The following is a 21,109-nucleotide window of genomic DNA, read 5'->3' as shown; positions in this document are numbered from 1 at the left end:
CACATTTTATGCCTATTCTCCTATGTCAAAAGTTGGATGTAAGTATGCTATACTTCCTAATTAGGAAATAGGTCTGTATTCTACAATATGTACAATTTTCCTATTGAAATGTATTTTCTTGTTTTTCTGGGATTCCAGGGGTGGATTGATACGTGCTGGTCTGTGCTACAACTGGTTGGCGCATTTTAGTTGTTTTAATTATGGAATGAATTTCTCTGGTTAGGATATGCAATCTCTCTTATCACCCTCATTTACATTCTTGGCATACCAGTTTCAGATACTTCATTTTTTTTTTTTGTGCATGAACTTCTTGTAGGCTGCCGTGTTATGCTAATGGTACTAGTTATTTTTTCTGCTTCTTGGGGAGTTGAGGGGGAAAAATGTTTCAATTTCCTTCATGTGACAAGATCTGCACATATGAGATACAAGGAACTTGGTTAATTTCTTGCAGGACTTACATTCTAGAGGTATATTGACATGTAGATGGATTAGCCCTTAATTATGCATGGTATTCTTAGGATGCCGTTAGCTATACTCGATCGATGAGCTTGAGTTTGCTTATTTGAATGCTGACATTACTTACTCTTTACTTATTCTGTTAGTTTGTTAGTGAGTCATAGCAAAAATGAGTTTGCTGATAGTTTCGCAATGGATATCCTCCTTTCAATTGAAGAGCTTGATTGGAGTGGCTTGTTATCCTTTTGAGATTTGGTCAGGTTTTGGCTCCTGCAGTTAATTAAACGGCTCCATGTTCATCTGACAAGCCTTTTGTTTTTTGGGAATGTTGTCTCGATGATATAAGTCATGTCTAGTACAAGGAGATATTTGCATGTCAAATCTTTTCTTTTCAACGGTAACAGCTTGGCATGTAGTATTAAGCTCTCATGGACGCAGATTTCACACAACCTCTCTTGTTTTATGTTATTTTTTCCCCCCTCATTTTCTAATTTGTACTTTATAATGCAAGATTTTAAGGATTGATGGAAACATGAAAAGATCCTTCCAGGAAGTGTTACTATTCCGTTGGAATATGCCGCTGCTTTAGTTATTATATGTTTTACCTCTTTGACACATTAGATAGGTATATTGACTATGTATTAATTTGCAAAAGAACTTTTGTGTTTTGTGCAATTTATCAGTAATGATTTAAGTAACTCCATTCGTCTTCTAAACTAGGTACTTGTTTGGAAAGCATTGGTGGAAGGACACAGAAAGTATAGTTTATCTACTTATTTATTTAAGTATTGACAACATATTTTTTTATTCCTCTTTGTCCATGCTAATGGCTAAATGGGATTCTTCTTGTCTTCTGTCTGTTCATATTTCCTCCTCCTGCTATAACTAAGTTTTGGTACCATTCTTTTTGTTTCAATCTGTTTTTGTTTTAGGTTCTGTTTCTTGCGGGTTCAGACATTGTGGGTGGTTTAAATCGATACAACCTTCCTTTTCCTGGAGGATTTTAAGTCTGGTACTATTTAATGATAACAGTTATAGTGATATTGCAAATTTTTCTTGGTTGTTTCCGTAAGTGGTGACAATTCAGTGACAGTGGGTGGCTGAGCTAAGTCCATTATTGCATTTATTTTGGTCAGAATTATATTTTTTGCAATAGCGTTGGTTAAATTTTCGTTTTTGTGTTTGGAAGAAATCTTCATTAACACTATTGAGTGCTGTCAAACTTTTGTGATTGAACTTGATGGGATGCATGCAATCCTTCTGTAGAAGGCGTCATGATATCTTCTTGTACTTTGTGCTCAGCATCCATATGGTTATACAAATACTGGTCGAGGTTTTTGGAGTTCTCAGTATTGTTATGGGAATTGTGCTTGTCATCATTATTGTATTCTTAAGATTTTACGTAAAATGCTTTTGGATTATTGTCTTCTACTTGATTCGACATATTGTGAAACCCCTCCATTGCGCCTTTAATGTAGCCTCAATTTATCATTGTGGTAGTCACTCGACTTGTTGAGTGTAATAACTCATTTGAAACCTTTACAGATTCTATCTTTATGTTGGCTGGCTGCCTGCCTGCTTCGACATTGCTGAACAATGTGTCCCTGAGCTTGGGACTCGTGATTGATGGCCAATATAGCATCTTCCACGTAAGGTGAGAAAAATTGCTGCTGTTGTCAGGGAAGGAGATAAATTTAATCCAAATAAGGTATTAAATCAGTCCAAATAAGACTTGTCAGCTCAGTCGAAGTATGACTTAATACTATTCTCCGAATTATTTTTTCAATCAAGATGAGTGGTTGATGGATTTTGGCTGCAACAGCCATTTATACATCATTTCACATTCATGCAAGCAGGTGACTTTCTTGAATTCAATGTTTTGAAAGTTATAATGATTTTTTCAGTTGGGCAAATGAATTTTTACTTTTCAATATTGGATTATTCCGTTCATGTTTGTTATTGTAACATACACTACTAACAGTCTTCTGATTTGGAAAAGTATGTTTTTGTATAGGAACAAGTACATGAAAATTAATATTAGATAACATTAAAAATATAATTAGTACAATTACAAAATGGAAAACAAACGTCTCAAATATAATTTTACAATAAAAAGACGAAATAAATATTTATATTACGCACGTGATTTCCATGAAAAAGCACACGAGGCCTTAGCCGAACATGGTGTTTTGAATTAGTTATATTAAAATTCTTGAACAATTAAATAAAGACGTCATACTTCGCCTGCTCAAATATCGTAGGAAATTATTGTGTATTCCAGATTTGTAAGATTTATTTTTTTGTCCTACTTTGTTCGCTTTTCCCTTTCTAAAATTCGAAACAAACTTTGTTTTTTGTTTTGTCTAATGTGTTGGATTTTTTTTTATCCAAATTAGGTTAGGATTTTTTTGGGGAAAATATTTTTTCCTTTACTACACACGTTTTTATTGGATAAATATTATTTCCTTTATTCCACATGTTTTTATTGTAAAAAAAATATTGTTTTCTTTATTCCACATTATTTTTTATTATGTTTTCATCTTTATGGTATTTTTAGGGTTTGGCATGCACCTTATAAATACTACTCTTTTCACAAGTTTTGTATTATTGAAATATCGAATAAATGTGTAGGCATAGTTATTGTATTTTTTCTCTCCATATTCGTCAATTGAATAAAATACTCATTTCCTCTTATTCTTTGTCTTTAATCTTCTTGTTTGTTTGCGATCATATATTTCAGATTGTGTCGTATATATTAGCTCTATCCATTTTATTTCCCAACAAGTGGTATCAGAGCTATTGATTGTGATTGAGGTTTTTGTTATTGATGGCAACCATGAAGTGTAAAATTTCGCACTTGGATCGCAATACAAGATTCTTGTTGTGGCAAGTGATGATGCGAGCCATACTTGCGTAGATGGATTTTGATGATGCATTGTTGGGATTTGACAAAATGCCCACAACTTGGATGATGGAGGGAAACAATAAAAGGATTGGAATGCACTCTCACAAATCCAGCTTCATCTTTTTAATAATATTCTTTAGGATGTTTTGAAGAAGAAAACAGCAATTGCGTTGTGGTCAAAGTTGGAGCAATTGTGTATGGCTAAAAGTCTGCATCTAAAGCAGAGGCTATATGCTTATCGCTTGGCAGAAGGCGGATTTTTGAAAGATCATCTGGCTGTATTCAAGGAGATCGCGCTGATTTGGAGACTTCAGAGGTAAAGTATGATGAAAAAGATTTGGCTTTAATCCTTTTGTGTTTATTGCACGCTTCATTTACTTTGTTTAGAGACACAATCTTGTATAGTCGTGACACTCACCATTGATGATGCGTATGATGCCTTGTTTTCAAAAGAGAAGATGAAGCATTTGGTTAGATCTAAGGCGAACGATGGAGAAGGCCTTGTAGTTCTGATCGGATCGGAGAAGTGGTAAGTCGAGGTCAAATTTCAGTATTTAGGTTTGTTATTATTGCAAAAAGAAATGACACATTAAGTGGAATTGCGACAAATTGCAGAACAAAGGTAATTTGACTGCAAATCATGGGAAGCAATCAAATACTTCAGATGAGACCAACATAGTCGAGAATTATTTGAGTGATGAAGATGTTTTGACAATTTTTGACATGGAATTCAAGCCTGACGAGGGGTGAATTTTGGATAGAGCTTGTGCGTTTCATGTGTTCCAATCGGGATTTGTTTGAAACGTATGAAATGGTGAAACAAGGTGGCATGGATAATAATGAACCTTGTTGGGTAGCTGGTATTAGTAGATTCAGATTGAATCTCGTGAATGGAACATGTAAAACAATTGATCACGTTTGATATATTCTAGACTTGTAGAAGAATCTGATTTTGTTGAGTACTCTTGATTCAAGAGGATACACATTCTCTGAAGGAGGTGGAATCTTGAGGGTTCAAAAGGATATTCGTGTTGTATTGAAGGGATGGAAAAGTTTCCAGTTATACATCTTGCAAGGTCGGACGTAATTTGTGAAGAAAAGTCAGCATATATTTAGAACTATAATAGAGATTCAATTTGGTATTGTACCTTTGGAATTTTGTTTGGAGTCCATATTGAAGAATATTATTCAGTCGAGTTTAGAGAATATGAGTAATTTTACCATCACATGCGGTTTCATCGTATTCAGTTGCTAGAGATAGACCCATTGGAGATAGGTATATGGATGTTGATTCGGTTGCACATGCTTTTAGCATTTTTGATGGTGTTGAGACTCGCTAGGGGCCTTTTATGAAAGCATTGAGAGTTGATTCTGCTGCAGTGTGTGCTTTGACACTTTTTGGTAATTTCTAATTCTTTGTGAATTTTGTAAAACCTTGTGTACGGGGTTATTTATCTGTATTGGATACCGTGGAAGAGGATGAGTATTTTTGTGTTTGAGAAAGTTTGGTTCTTGTTGAAGATTTTGGATTTTTCGTTGCCGTCAGATATATTTTTCAAGACGGAGAAATTTTTGAATTTCGTTCGTTGTATTGGAATTTGTGTCAAGGTGGAGATTGTTGGATTTTTTGACCCAAATTAGGTTAGGATTTTTTTGGGGAAAACATTTTTTCCTTTATTACACGCGCTTTTGTTGGAAAAATATTATTTCATTTATTCCACGCATTTATATTTGAAAAAATATTGTTTCCTTTATTTCACATTATTTTTTTTTATCATGTTTCCATTTTTGTGGTACTTTTAGGATTTGTCATGCGACCTATAAATACTAGACTGTTTTCACAAGTTTTGTATTACTGAAATATAGAATAATCGACTTGGTACTGTTATTATATTTTGTTTTCTCCATATTCTTCAATTGAATAAAAAATTCAATTTCTCTGTCAATTAATTCTTTGCCTTTAATCTTCTTGTTTGTTTAATATCATATATTTCATATCGTGTCAGATATATTACTTTCAGCCGTTTTATTTCCCAACATAATGTGCATTTGGCTTTGTGCACGAGCAATTTGGTTGCCTTCCTTTGTCTGCCATGTCTCACATATCACCTTCGATCGCTTCAATGGCTTCCTTAGGCTTTTTGTTGAGCTCCAGCCAGATGTCTCCCGAACACCCTCTAGCACCAGGTTTCACTATTTTTTGTACGTTTTCCTTTTTATTTTGCTATTCAGAGGTTTGAGTTTTGGTTGAATCTGAAATGCATTGTATTTTTCTGGAATTTGGAGTCATATTTTTTATTGATTGATATAATTTTGTCAATAGTTATTTTATAGATTTGGTTTATAAGATATAATTTTGTGTTTATCTTGCAGATTCTTGGATTCATCACCGTTGATTTAATGCTGGAGAAATAAGCATTACTTGGTTTTAGCTCCACTTTGTAAGATGCATGTGAAATTTTTCATATTTTAAACTTGTTGATGAGGCACTGCAAGAATATTCAATAGGGTTTTCTGTAACTGCAAAGATCCCCCCCACTCCCCCAAAAAAATAAAAATAAAAATAAAATAAAATAAAATAAAATAAAATCCCTGAAATTAGAAACACAAATAGAAAGGCCCAAAAACCAGGAATATGGAAAAAGAAGGAAAAGCAGTGCCTCCAAAATATGTATGTATACATCAGACATTCAGACTAAACGTAAGAACACACTTTCCTTTTCACCCAAAAGGAATAAAAAAAATGTAGGATAATAGAGTGGGAAGGATCTCTTTCCATTGGTACATCGTTAACAAAAGACAATATAGTGGGTGCAATTGAAGGTGAAGTTTATAGTAATGTTTCTGGGCCAAATAATCACACATAATCAAAGTTCATTCATGGGATAAATATGAAAATAATTCTTTATTCAGATTCAGGATTTCTCATAAAATTTATTTGGAATTTTTAGATTTATATATAACTATATTACATTTATTCCAGGGATTGCAACGCATCTATACTGAGCATAAAATCAAATCGTCGAAGGTATCATCCTCATAAGCTCCCCTATCTACTCTATTTTTCTTGCTTAATGCTAGGGGAGAACAATTTAGTTATTATTATTTTTAATAAAATGTAGATTGATCTCAAACTTCTCCCTATTTACACAAAAACTGCTGGTGGACTTACAGGTTTTCCATTTAACCACTTAATTAACTTAGCATTATGTTTCTCATCATATTGCATAAACATGATTTTATGACTAAATTTTTGGTATAATAGATAAATGTGAGGCATTTATTATAAGCCAATAAAAGTTAAAGACTTAACTCTTGCTTCAGGTCTTTTGTTGACTCTAACCACTAGGTCCTGAAGGGTCACGTGACACACCAACTTTTAAGTTCTTTTTTTCTTGAATCACAAAATCAGATTTAGAATTAGGCATTTAGAGGCAGACAGAGACACCACTGTTGACAAAGTTTTGTAATATCAGTTTGAAGAAACCTTGGAAAAACCTGCTGCACAAGTTAAAACCATCCAGCAGAAGAGATATCGTTGACTTGAACACAAAATTGTTCATTGTCTTCGAGATGAATGTCCTAGATGGCTTCTATATTTTCTGCCATTCTTAGAAGATTGTAAAGAAAATAAAGAAGAAGAATCCAATTTCATAAAGAATTGCTGCCCTAATGAAATTATCCAGAAGTTTACTGTTCTTAATCCATTGCCACATGAGAACCTTGTAGAAGTGCAGCCCACTGTCATTGTTATCTATAAATATAGTAGTTGTATGTATTGTATGAGTATGGAAGGAAGAGTGTGAAATGGAAGACGCAGGGAAGCAAGGAGAAGTTTGTAAGAGAGAATGAGGGGGAAAATATAGGTGAGGCGTGAGTGTATTTTTGTGGTAGGCCAAGGTGCTTGCTTGAGTAAATTAATCGAAGTAGTCTTTTGGTGGTCTTATGTTATCCAATTAAATTGTGAACTATTTTTGATAATTAAATAACTTTATTTGTGATTTAAACTCAACATGGCCTACGAATTAAGTCGGACCTATTCCTCATCTCCAACCCAGACAAATAGTGCCAATCTAATTCAAAACATCTGCGTCCGCCACTGACTCTGACTGGCATAGGAGATGTAGGAGTTTCTCTTTTGATGTTTTGGTCAACTGTTGATGACGCAATTGGGAACCAAAGAGATCAAGACTTGGTGCCTACGTTCCAAGAATTTGGCCTTGTGGAGCTGTGTGCTTCAACAAATGAGTTTAGCAGCCATTTGATTAGAATAAGTATTGATTTCTTTCTTATTTTAGGAGAGTAGATTTTTTTCCTTATTTGCCAACTCTTGTACACTATAAATTGTAAACCCTCTCATCGTATAATCAATGATGAAATAAACAGTACAATTCATATTTCATTATGGTATCAGAGCCAAGTTGGTTTTAACCCAGTCAATACATGGCCGAATCAGGTCCTCACGACAGGAGCTCCATGACTTCTGACTCAGATGTAGAAGCCACGTTTGCCAAGAACACAGGGGGAATTGAAAACTCGGCCTTCGAACTCTCGATTGAGAAACTGAATGGGAAGAACGACAGAGAATGGGCACAATCAATAAAGCTAATAATCGACAAAAAAGGGAAACTCGGATACTTAACCGGAGAAACCAAGGTGCCGGCCTCAACTAACGTGGCTCTCCTTCAGAAGTGGAAGTCGGAGAACTCATGGTGATTGCCTGGCTTGTCAATTCCGTGAAGCCGAACATTGGAAAACATATTTATTTCACCCAACTGCAAAAGAGGTTTGGGAAGCAGTTAAAGAAATATATTCTGACTCCGAGAATTTTTCCAAAATTTTTGAAATCAAGTCGAAGCTATGGCAAACGAAGCAAGGAAATCGAGATGTGAGGGGTTATTACCTGGAAATGACTGGATTATGGCAAGAATTACACGAGTACTAAGGAAGAATGGAAGTGTGCAGAAGATAGCGTGCGGTATATAAAGAAATTGGAAATTGAAAGGGTGTTCGAGTTTCTCGCTGGACTTCATCGCGATCTAGATGATGTTCGCGGTCGAATACTTGGCCAGCGTCCCCTTCCCTTGCCGCGGGAAGTGTTTTCGAAGGTGAGAAGAGAAGAAGACCAACGGAAGGTCATGTTGAACGAGTCCAGTGCGCCGACGGTGGAAGTGTCGAGACTGACCTCCAACAAACTTGGGCCATCTGGATATGGGTTGAAAAATAGAGAAGGTAATAGGCCTATTGTTGGGCCAACTAATGGCAATAATGGGCCGGCTGATTTGAACAGTGGAATGGGCTTGAATATTGGACCAAATAACTTAAATGATGGAACTTGGATGATGGGCTTATATTCTAAGGGAGGCACATCTGGCCAGGCCCAAAACAAAGAGGTCGGCCGTGGTGTGAGCATTGTCGAAAGCCAGGACATAAAGAGGATACTTGTTGGGATTTACTGGGGAAACCGAGTGATTGGAAACCAAGACAAAATAATAAAAATCGTGGGTATCAAGCATCTGTTGATTACCAAACAGGAAAGACCGAGTCGAGCGATGCTAGAAATCTGAAAGTTAAAATCGCAGACCGCTCACTGTCATCGGTTGCAGGGAAAGGGAGTATAAAAATTTCTGACTCTATAACTCTAGAATCTGTTCTTCACATTCCAAAGCTGTCGTGTAATTTACTTTTCATAAGCCAATTGACAAAAACCTCAAATTGTTTTGTTAAATTTTTTCCATCTTACTGTGTTTTTTAGGACCTATCATCGAGGAAGACGATTGGCAGTGTTAAAAAAAAGTGACGGACTCTACTACTTTGACGAGGTTGATGTGGGTAAACAAAGTCAATTTACTATTTGTAATTCTACATCTGTTTCTAGCTATAGTGATATTTTGTTATGACATTTTAGAATGGGTCATCTTAACTTTGAGTATTTAAAACGTGTACTCCCATCAATTTTTATGAATAAAAATCCATTGATATTCAGTGCGAAATGTGTGAGTTTGCAAAATATCAACGTACATCATTCCCAACCTCATACAAACCATCCAAGCCATTTACTATGATACATAGTGACTTATGGGGTCCTTCACGAATTCCGAATCGAACTCATGCAAAGTGGTTTGTAACGTTCATTGACGATCACCCTCGAATTTGCTGGGTATACCTACTAAAAGATAAATAAGATGTTTGTTCTATATTCATCAACTTTTACTCTATGATCCAAACACAATTTCAAACACAGATTCAAATTTTACGTACGGATAATGTCACCGAATACTTCAATACCACCCTGGGTAATTTTCTCCAATTACATGGAATAATTCATCAAAGCTCTTTTATTGATTCTCCCCAACAGAATGGGATCACCGAACGCAAAAATAGACACATTCTAGAAGTTGCTCAAGCATTGATGTTCACTTCTAATATGCCAAAAATATTCTGGGGGGATGCAATTCTGACGTCAACCTACCTAATCAACAGAATGCCGAGTCGTACCTTAAATTTTGAATCTCCCTTAAAAAAAACTTCAAACTCTATTTCCTACCTCTCGTCTCAACTCCATCCTACCCTTACGGGTGTTTGGATGTACTGCCTTCGTTCATATTCATTCTCATTGCTGAGGTAAACTGGATCCTCGAGCTGTTAAATGTGTTCTGATCGGTTATTCCTCTACTCAAAAGGGCTACAAATGCTATGATCCTTCCCAAAAAAAAAAAACATTTGTAAGTCTTCATGTCACCTTCTTTGAAATGACCTCGTATTTCAATAAAACCTCTCTTCAGGAGGAGACATTGCATGAAGATCGGTTCCTAGACATTGATCTCATTTCTCCCGAACCTACATTTACCAACAACCCTATACCACCATCTAATATGCCATTAACAGAGAACAACTTACAGCCAGGGGGAGATATAGAAAAACAAAGTAATGAAGACTTGTTGGTTTACTCACGAAAGCCAAAATCAAAGTACAAAGAAACCATCACATTTGAAGCACTAAAAGAATCAGAATCGATGATGGCTTCTCAAGAAGCTTCAGATATTCCTGACTTACCCATTGCTCTCAGAAAAACTACTTGGTTATGTACTCTTCATCCTATTTCAAAATTCATGTCATATAATGCTTTATCTACTAAATTTCGTGCTTTTACATCTCATTTTAATAGCACAGAGATCCCAAAAGATATTGGAGAACCTTGGGAAGTCCTAAATGGAGGGAAGCAGTATTGGAGGAGATGAGGGCATTAGAGAAAAATGAGACTTGGGAGGTATTAGACCTACCGAAAGGAAAGAGACCAGTTGGGTGCAAATGGGCCTTCAATTTGAAATACAAAGTTGATGGGACAATAGAATGGTACAAAGCTTGTTTAGTTGCAAAAGGATACACACAAACATATGACATCGACTACACATAAATGTTTGCACTAGTAGCAAAATTGAATACAATCCGGGTCCTGTCCTTAGCAGCCAACTTAGATTGGCTACTTCAACAACTTGACATTAAAAATGCTTTCTTGAACGGAGAATTAGAAGAGGAAGTTTTCATGACTTTACCGCCTGGGTTCAGTAGAGCTGATGAAGAAAATAAAGTATGCAAACTTAATAAGTCTCTATATGGACTAAAACAGTCATCAAGGGCATGATTTGACAGATTCGTAAAGGTGTTAAAAGGTCATGGATATCGACAAGGGCAGTCAGATCATACTATCTTCTATCAACACTTCAACAGTGGAACCAAGACAATCTCAATTGTATATGTTGTTGATATTGTTCTAACAGGAGACAATGTAGTTGAAACTGACAGACTACAAAAATGCCTTGCCGCCAAATTCGAGGTGAAGGATCTGGGACAAATGCGATACTTCTTGGGAATGGAGGTTGCGAGATCAAAGGGTGGAATTAGTGTTTCACAACAAAAGTATGTCATTGATCTCCTAACAGAAACAAGGATGCTAGGTTGTAAACCGAGTGATACACCTATCGAAGCAGGAAAAAGACCTGAAGAGAATGGAAAGGAAGTGGAAAGAGATGGATACCAAAGACTGGTTGGAGAGTTAATATACTTATCACACACTAGACCTGATATTGCATTTGCAGTGAGCCGTGTAAGTCAACATATGCACTCACCAAAGGAAAGTCACCTGAAAGCAATCTATAAGATACTAAGATACCTCAAGGGAACCCCAGGAAGGGAACTGTCTTTTAAGAAAAGTGAAAAAAGGGAGATTGAAATCTTTACCGATGCAGATTGGGCAGATTTGATAGAAGACAGAAGATCAACTACTGGCTATTGCACCTATGTGTGGGGAAATCTTGTAACTTGGAGGAGTAAGAAACAAAATTTAGCTGCCAAAAGTAGCGCTGAAGCTGAATTCAAGGCTATAGCACCAGGAATATGTGAAGGGCTGTGGTTGAGAAAACTCCTAGAAGAATTGCATGTTAAAACCATCAAAATGTTTTGTGATAACAAGGTAGCAATCAATATCTCACTTTATCCAGTCCAACATGATCGTACTAAACATATAGAAGTTGACACACTTTATAAAGGAGAAAGTTGAGGAAGGAACCATTTGCATGACTTATGTTCCTACACAAGAGTAAGTTGCAGATATCTTTACTAAGGGACTACCTCGTCCAACCTTCAATGATTTCATATGCAAGTTGGACACGATTAACATCTATGATCCAATATAACAAGGTAGCAATCAATATCTCACTTTATCCAGTCCAACATGATCGTACTAAACATATAGAAGTTGACACACTTTATAAAGTAGAAAGTTGAGGAAGGAACCATTTGCATGACTTATGTTCCTACACAAGAGTAAGTTGCAGATATCTTTACTAAGGGACTACCTCGTCCAACCTTCAATGATTTCATATGCAAGTTGGACACGATTAACATCTATGATCCAACTTGAGAGGGAGTGTGGAAACCGGATCCTATCAAATAAAGATAGGAACGAAATTGATTGTAGAATATTTACATTCCATAATTGGTGTGATGTAGAATAAGTATTGATTTCTTTCTTATTTTAGGAGAGTAGATTTTTTTCTTTATTTGCCAACTCTTGTACACTATAAATTGTAAACCCTCTTATTGTATAATCAATTATGAAATAAACAGTACAATCCCCAATTTAGATATTAGTTTGTGAATTCTATCGTACGTCCCCCGAGCCAAGTTCAGATCCTTCTTCTATTCTTTTCCGGCGCAGTTGGGCATAGGAGAAAAGCTCAAGGAAAATGGAAAATCTAACTTGAGAATCATTTTGGCTTCATGTTTCCAAATTTTTGCAATGATGCCAAGTTTTCTTTATTCCTCCTCAAGGTCTACTTCCTCAAAATAAGTCTGTAAGAGTTGACTGATTTCACTTAATGATTCTGCTTGATTTGATTTCGTGAAGTTTTGCATTCATCTGCGTAATGCTAATCGCTCTAAAATGGGAAGTGGTCTATTGGTCTTTGATGTTCAACTATGTCAATCAAATTTTTTGTCAATGTATAGGAAAGTTGTAGCTATAAATTAAGCTTTTGGGTTTCTGGAGGAAAAAAGAAAAGAAAAAAATCATCTTTGGTCATTTAAATGTGAAATTCTGGTGTTTCTTTGATAAAAGAAGGTATTAAGGTGTCAATGCGTAGGAAAATTGAAGCTATAAGTTAGGATGGCATAATTGTATGTGTCCACTACGAGCTTGTCAGCTGTAAATCCAATGATGATATTTTTTCCATTTATTTGTTTGTTTATGGACCACTAAATTGTCATCCTCAGCCACATTTTTGATTATTGAACGGATTGCAATCTTTTATTGAAACCAGTATTCCATTACATGGTGTAAAATTGTTCTGTTTCTCAATTTGTGAAGATCTTTCCTCTCAATGAGAAGATTGAGAATATAAATGATTAATACTGGATATTGTGGGCTGAAGAAGTGAGCTCTTCTGCTTTCAAAATCTCCTTGCACTTATTGCCTGGTCCATTGTTTCATGCACATACAGTTTTATCTTTAATTTAAAACCTGTGTTAAAAGTTTCATAATTGCTCTTTATGTTTAGCTTGGCAACATATTTGTGTATTATTTTGGAAATTGTTTCAGTTTGTCCTTATATTTTGGAAATTGGTTTTTAGGTTTCTTGAAGTAAGAATGTTTATTTCCTGGACCATGTTTTCTAATCCGTTACTTTTGTTTTGCTGATAATTATAGAACTGACACACGTTTGAAAAGCCTGTTAAAATATACAATTAAGCCCCTGTTTGACAATCATTATATTCATTTTTAACTACACATTTACACGATAAAATATTTTGCATGTAAACTCAGCTTTTTCTTATTTTTAAGCCTCACATTCTCCTAAAAATAATTATTCAAAACATTATTTTCCCAAATAATGATCATCAAACAGGGTCTAAGAAGAATGCTGTTTGGATATGTTTGCTCTTGATGCAATGTTGAAAATGTAAAAAATTGGAATTCTGTGATACTGAATGTAGAATGAAAGGCAGAAAACGATTTTGTTAGGTTTTGGGTACTAACTTGGATGGAAAACTTCACCAAGCAGGTTTTGTTAGATCTCTCCGGTGATTTCTCCTCGATGTTAGGTTCTTGGGCTGCTGACGATCTTTATTTTTTTGGGTGTTGGAGACATTTTTCTTGGAGCCTCCAGTCTCGAGGCTTTCAGTGAATTTTGTTTGGCTATTGACGAATTCTTGGGATCTTCAGTGAATTCCTTGGTGGGATCGGAAGGGATATCGGAGATATGGCGACAATAATTTTGGTAGGTGTCGTGAGTAATTGGTGTTTTGTTGGGCAGTTGGTTTGATTGGACTTATCCTCGAATTGGATGTTTTGTTGGGTTGTTGGTTTTGATTGGGTTTTTTTCTTGAATTGGGGCTGTCAATTAATTGGCTATTTAATTATTTGATTGGGTTGTTAATTTATTTGGTCCGTTTGGCTGTGGGCTGTTATTGAATTGGATTGAAATTGGCTGTCAGTTTAGTTGGGCTGTTGGCTATAATTATTAGATTTTGAGCTATCATGTTTGGGAGAAAATTCAGTTGTCTGCTTTAATGGCAAAAACTACATTTGAGAATTTCAGTTCAAGATGCTCGTTAAGGGTAAGGAATTGTGGGGTCATATGGATGGATCGTTTCAAGCTCCAATAGATTCCAGGGAGCTTAGTTTATGGGAGAGTAAGGATGCTCGAATTGTTTCTTGGCTATTGAGTTCCATTGAACCATATATGGTCAACAATTTTCGTTCGCTCACGACCGCTAAAGAGATGTGCGATTCCCTTAGACGGATTTATGATCAAGATAATTCTGCACGGAAGGTTCAATTGTAGTTGAATATTGGAAATTATTGACAAGGAGATCTATCAATTGAAAAGTTTTATTTAATTTATGGAATGATTATTTTGGGTCGTGTGGTCCAAGGTTCCTAAAGAAGCATTAGCAACTTTGCAAAAGATTCATTTTGAGAGCCAAAGGGATCAATCCTTGATGAAGCTACGACATGAGTTTGAAAGTGCACGCACTAGACTGATCAATCGCAACATTGTACCATCCTTGGATGTTTGCCTGGGAGAATTCCTATGTGAGGAACAACGCCACACTTCTCAACTTGGGATCAGTGAAGCCACCGTTAGTACTAAGATGGTCAATGTGGCCTATGTAGCTCAAGGGAAAGGAAAATCCAAATATTCGCTACAGTGTTACAGTTGCAAGGAATTTGGACACATTGCAAAATATTGTAACAAGAAAATCTTTAATTATTGCAAAAAGGAGGGCCATATTATGAAGGACTATCATGTGTGACCTTGGAATTGGTCTGCTCCCGCTTTCCATACTACTGTTCAACCCAACCGTGTGACTGCATCTTCAGACCAGTTGGGTGCCCAAGATCTTCAACTCTCACACCCGAACATGTTCAACAAATGATTATTTCACTCTCTCGGCCCTTGGTCTCCAAAGTAAAAAAAATCTAGTCACCTCTCCTTGTTTAATAGACTCTACGGCTTCCAATCACATGACTGGGAATTCAGGAGCTCTACATAATGTTTGTAAGTATGATGGTAAGCAATTATCCAGATAACCACTGGTAGTACTCTTCCTATTATTGCAGTTGAAAATTTGAGGTCTTCTTTTACTGATATTTTTTTATCGCCTAATTTATCTACCAATCTAATTTCTTTTGGCTAATTGGTGGATGATAATTGTGCTCTTTATTTTGATCATGACGGGTGTTGTGTGTAGGATCAAGCGTCGGGACAGGTAATAGCGAAGGAGCCTAAAATGGGACTTCTCTTTCCAAGAATAGGAGATTTCATTGTAATTTACCATAATTAGATAGCTATAATTCTTCTATATAAAGGATACATGGAACCTCAATTGAGGCATTTGAAGGAAATCAAACTCAACACAATATGCGTAATAAACTTCCTATTTTTACCAGTATTTACATCAGATTTAATGGTAAGAATACACTATATAAGAGATTATACTTCTGATCCTAATGGTTGTATGGTAGTGGTTTAATTACTATACCTTTTAATCTTCTGGAGATAAGAAATCAAAGAGACTCTACAGCCAATTATTTCCAGGATGCACTATGATAAATATTATGTTCCAATGTACTTTTTCCAAGTAGGATGAGTTCTTTACTATGAAATTCTCAGTCCGATTTTATCTGGGGGTGGTGCTAACTCTTTCTTTGATCTTAATTGTCCCATTATGTTGGTTGGATATAAATATAGGAGGAAAACTTTGGTTGGAACTCATGTAATTTATTTAACCATTTGATATGTGATCTTAACTTAAATTATCTCATAAAAAAATCTGCTTAAAGTTTAACCCTATGTATTATAATGCTTTAATTCTATTTATGATTAAGTAGGCCAAAGCATGAAATTACTTTCTCGATAGATGCCAAGCCAAAGCTTTTAAGTCAGGTAATTGGTTTTCTCACTTATTTGATACCCCGTCTACCATGATCATCTAATGATTATTTGCTTACACAAACTGGTGCCTATTCTTTTGGTTATTGAATGATAACAGCCTTTATTGGTTTGTCTTCACCATCTAAACTTTAGATGGGAGTCAAAATAACTTCTACATTGGGCATCAAGTGGTTTTCTATAAGAATTTTACTATTCTTGGTAAAGAGAGAGACTATGAGATGAAGCCTTTTATTTTTTCCTTGATAGTGTACTCTCCATTGCTTTTTAGGCTGCAAGATTAAATCTGCTTGCCATTCACAATATATATTGTTAAATGGATCTGAAATTCTACTGTTCTGATACAGTAATATAAGAGATTACTTGATTTCTTGCCCATTGCATCTGTGAAATGAACATCGTCCCAGTTAGATGTTTCAGGGAAGTCACATAAGAGCTGCGAGTTGAAGTCGAACGACTTTCAACAAATTTCCAGCATGTCTGGTACTTCGTTGGATTTATTAGTTGTTAGCCATGCATATCCAGTTGTCGAAAAATTTTGATGTACATGTTCATTTTTCCTTCTAATTTTTGGGAAATACATTTGTGAACGTGCTGAGTTTATTAAAATAATGTACATAAAGGAATGTATGGAATCTAATTCTCCAAAACTTGCGTTTACTGCAATATTTTTTGAACTACTAATGTGATAAACTTCTTAAATCATTGGTAAGTTAAAAAAATGGAAAGGATTCTATAATAAATGAAGAAAAAAAGGGATCGATATCTACCTTAGTTTCAAAGTCAAAATTGATGAATTGTTCACCCCGTAGGTCGGGAGAGAAGTTTGCGACTGGATGAACAATCTTTTTGCACAAATTGCTAGCACTTTCAGCGATAGCCGGAGTCATTTTGATTATCTTCTGGTAAATGAAGAAGATAGAAGAATTTATGTTGAAACTACTGAGAATATAGCTCAAGTTGATAATGCTGATAATGTACCAAAGAAATACCTGTATTTATAGTAGAGCTGAACAGGTGACTTGAATGGCAAGATTTCTTTGACAGGGGATCATTTTTTACTCCTACTGTAGAGGATGGATTAGAGTATGGATTGGCATCCCCGTTTGACCCACATTAATTTAAGAATGAGAATGATAAATATACTCGTTATGGGTTTCACATAAAAGATAAAAAGTTAAATTTGGTGATTTGATATAATAGATAATGATCATATTTTTCATTTTAATGGACAAATAATGGGAAAGAAACAGAGGCAATATTCTATCATTCTCTATTTTTATAATGGCATAGAAAGGAATTTTAAAATGTTTATTTGGGGCTTGCAAAGATTTCCCCCGAGCTAAAGTGTTCTTTTCAAGAATTGGAAGTCCTAAAAATATTAAAATAAAAGTTTTATAAAAATAAATTAACATTAAGAAACATTTCGAATATTATTAAAACTGCATAATTAATTAAATTGATAAAATTATGGTTTGAATATACAAATATGAAAAAAATAAAAATTATCAACTCTTGACAATAGATTTGGGATGTAGTTATGAATTTTGGCTGCATTGGACATTGGATTTGTTTGAAGTGGAATGAGATAATTGAGATCAATATCTCGTTATTTTTAGAACGCAAGTTAAGAATACTTTGAACATTTAAAAAATACAAAATCAATATAACACAAAAGGAAAACTTCATGTTAGTCATTTTTCGGTTATGTAATTACGGTCTTTGTTGGCCGTTGTTCCAGTCGAGCATTCAAACCTGCAAATCATCACCTCCGTGATGTACTCAAATCCGCGAGAGTGGCAAGGCCTGAGAGGGGAACCCTACATGCTTTTACTTGATTTATTTTAAGAAAATTTTATTGGGAAAATAGAAAGTAAAGAATGTATAATAATAAAATACAAACAGTTTTACACTAAAAGATGGATAAGAGTAAAATAATTTTAAAAATCACAAACCAAAAGTCTTACTCGAATACAATTTAATATTATGTTCGGCAAGTGTTTATATACATATAAAAATAAGTGGATGAATTAGTTGATAGTAATTTGAGTTCCACGGATTAGGTGAATAAAAAATTATTTAATTTTGACAAGAATTTATAATATGTCATAAAAGCATGAGGAGGAAAATTCTTTCACGGTGTATAAAAAGGAATTTAAGGATTCAAGACAAGAAATAATAAACAGCCAACCTTCTTTGAATGTAATTTCCTATCATATTTGAGCAACCGCAAGAATTTTAAGCCTATCGTTATTTATCATCAAGCCACCATATTTGACTTCTTATCTTTTGTGTGGAGTCCATAACGACTATATTTTTCATTCTCATTTTTACAATAACGTGGCTCAAACGGGGGCTTAATATAGCAATGGCGTAAGTACGGAATGAAAACAGTTGTGGGGCTAAGGCCTACTGCTCTTTTTCGTCGATATAACGTTCGTAATAATAAATATTTATTTCGTCTATTTATTCTAAAATGTTATAAAATTATAAGATAAATATTGATGATTATGTAATCTTATCATTATGCATTGATAAGTCTTATCTAATTTGGAGAGTTTATTTCATTCCAATTGTAACTTTAATTTTGATCCATCTCTTGATTGTCAATAAAACACACTTGAGTTTTGAATCTTATACTCTTCTCTTTTCTCTCCAGTAACCTAGTTTACAACACTTCATCAACATGATTTTATCAAAATCAAAGTGAAATATTTAGAAGCTTGACGTACTCCATCAGCCACCAATCATATTCGGTAAATTGCCATCACGACCATGACATTCACATTATTTTTTCTTCACCTCAAATTCGACGCATCCACCCCCAAATTCTTGGGCAAAACCATATCCGAAATTTGTAGAATATCTACCGTACGTCCAATACTTGGCTTGTACTCCTTATCAAATTCAAATGAATTTGGGTGTTTCTTATGGTGATATATACAATTTTGGTCAATCTATGAAATCCTCATCATGCATTACTAAAGTCCAAACTAATTAAGGCTGCTTCTGTACACATCCTGTTTACATTTTTATTTTTTTATCGTTTAATATCAATTTTATTTTTTTGATCAAGCATTCTGATATTAGATAAAATTAGTTTTGTGATATTGAAAATTAAGAGTAAATATGCATAGTTTTAACTAAAGCCTCCCTATTAAATATATTATAATATATATTTTTTATAGTGGTTAATTTAAGTAATTATTAGGCCTTTTTATATTGGTTTCATGCATGTATTCTTTGCTTTATGAGTGATGAAAAAATATGTTTATAATGATTCTTGAATATGTTTATGTCTGTAATTTGATTAAATATTTTTTATAAACTATAAATTCATAATTTATAACATTATTGCTTTTGAAGAAACACAACTTTTCAAATATTAATATTCTACCAGAAAACATAACCTTTAAGAGTTAATATTTTAAAATAATAATTTATTGGTGTTGCTGAAGAGCATAACATTATTAATATTCTAAAAGAATATTATTACTATTGATAAATATTTTAGTTAAATTTCACTTGCTTCCAAAGAGTATAATTAAATAAGATCTAACATAAATTATATTTTTACTTTTGAAGAGTAAATCCTTGTATAATTTATTATAATCACATTTGATTGTTCCTAAAGAGATGAATTACAATCTTCAATATTTCAGAATATTGACACATTTTTTTTTGAAAGAGTAATAAATAAATACAACGTGCTCTCAAAGTAGCACGTGTTTTGAAAAATATATCATTTTAAATCCACGTTTATTCCTGATGAGGACATTGGTTATTTTGACTAGATTTGATACAAATATGAAATACTAAATGATTGTATGATGCTCGCAACCTAAAATTTGTGAAATTCTACTCAAATTATGAGCATAATTTTTAGATTATACAATTAAGATGGTGTGTCATGTTAATACTAGAGATCCTAAACAAGTGTTAGTTAAGATGCCAATAAATAGCTTAACACTATTGTCCATTAAACTCCTTCAATTAATTTAATTGATAACAAAGTACTATCCAATTCTGTTTTGAGAATGTTATTTATGCATCATGCCAACATCAAGTTCTCTATATTATAATTGGCTTATGGTAATAGCCTGATTTCTTCATCTAATTATTTGATAATGCAATATATGTACAATTAATCCATCAAATTGCATTGAGATGAAAAGTAAAGAATACTGAGAAGAAATATGTATTTTGAACTCTTTATCTCAAATGTGTGATATTTAATAAAGCAATTTACTGATTGTCAATTTTGATTAGAAAATTCTCTCAGCATTACAGGGAAGAATTAAGGAGTTAGAAAAAATGTACAAATGTATCATTATCTAAATCCTTGCAAAAAATAATTTGAACCTGAAATTCAAAAGATAATATATTTACATGTATTTATTGATCAAAGATTTCAATAATATCTCACATGTCAGTTTTAAATTCTCCAACTAGAATTAACGTCCTAGAGGACAATTAAGTGATATGATATTTGATGGTACGCCTAAAGCATGATGATTTTCGATTATAATATAAAAATCTCCAAACGTATGTAAAGCAATTAGTAAAAATGGTCCCATTAAAGATCTGTATACTCTTGATGAGTATTTTGACATAATATATTATAAAATACGAAAGAAATAGAATCGAAATAAGAAAAAGTTGTAGACAATAATTTTGCACATGATGTACTACATCATATTGTGAAAAGTGAGAAATTAAAATAAATTCACCAAAATATATCGATCAAAGTGATGATTTGCCAAATAAATGGGATGCAATCATAAATTAAATC

At 34.1% G+C, this 21,109-nt stretch overlaps 1 protein-coding gene across 6 annotated transcripts in view; it reads left to right on the top strand.

The window, feature by feature from the left end:
• The window catches only part of LOC111394813 (regulation of nuclear pre-mRNA domain-containing protein 1A-like), a 28,482-nt gene extending 12,606 nt beyond the window's left edge, over positions 1-15,876 (top strand). Inside the window, exons 9-14 of one of the 6 annotated variants that reach the window (XR_002702738.1) lie at positions 1,389-1,468; positions 2,002-2,110; positions 5,368-5,563; positions 5,735-5,802; positions 6,345-6,389; positions 13,924-15,876. Coding sequence is in view for 4 of the 6 variants with exons in the window: in XM_023020820.1 (XP_022876588.1) it covers positions 1,389-1,528 (140 nt within the window). In the remaining 2 variants the exon portion in view is untranslated. Of the gene's footprint in view, positions 1-1,388; positions 1,958-2,001; positions 2,475-5,367; positions 5,564-5,734; positions 5,803-6,344; positions 6,390-6,483; positions 11,835-12,061 lie in introns of those variants that run through there. The other 5 variants (XR_002702740.1, XM_023020821.1, XM_023020823.1 and 2 more) reach the window with 5 other exon arrangements.
• Positions 15,877-21,109: the final 5,233 nt, after the last annotated feature.

The sequence above is a fragment of the Olea europaea genome, chromosome 5, assembly GCF_002742605.1.
Source record: "Olea europaea var. sylvestris chromosome 5, O_europaea_v1, whole genome shotgun sequence".
NCBI lineage: Eukaryota > Viridiplantae > Streptophyta > Magnoliopsida > Lamiales > Oleaceae > Olea > Olea europaea.
This window is presented reverse-complemented; position numbering and strand designations above follow the sequence as displayed.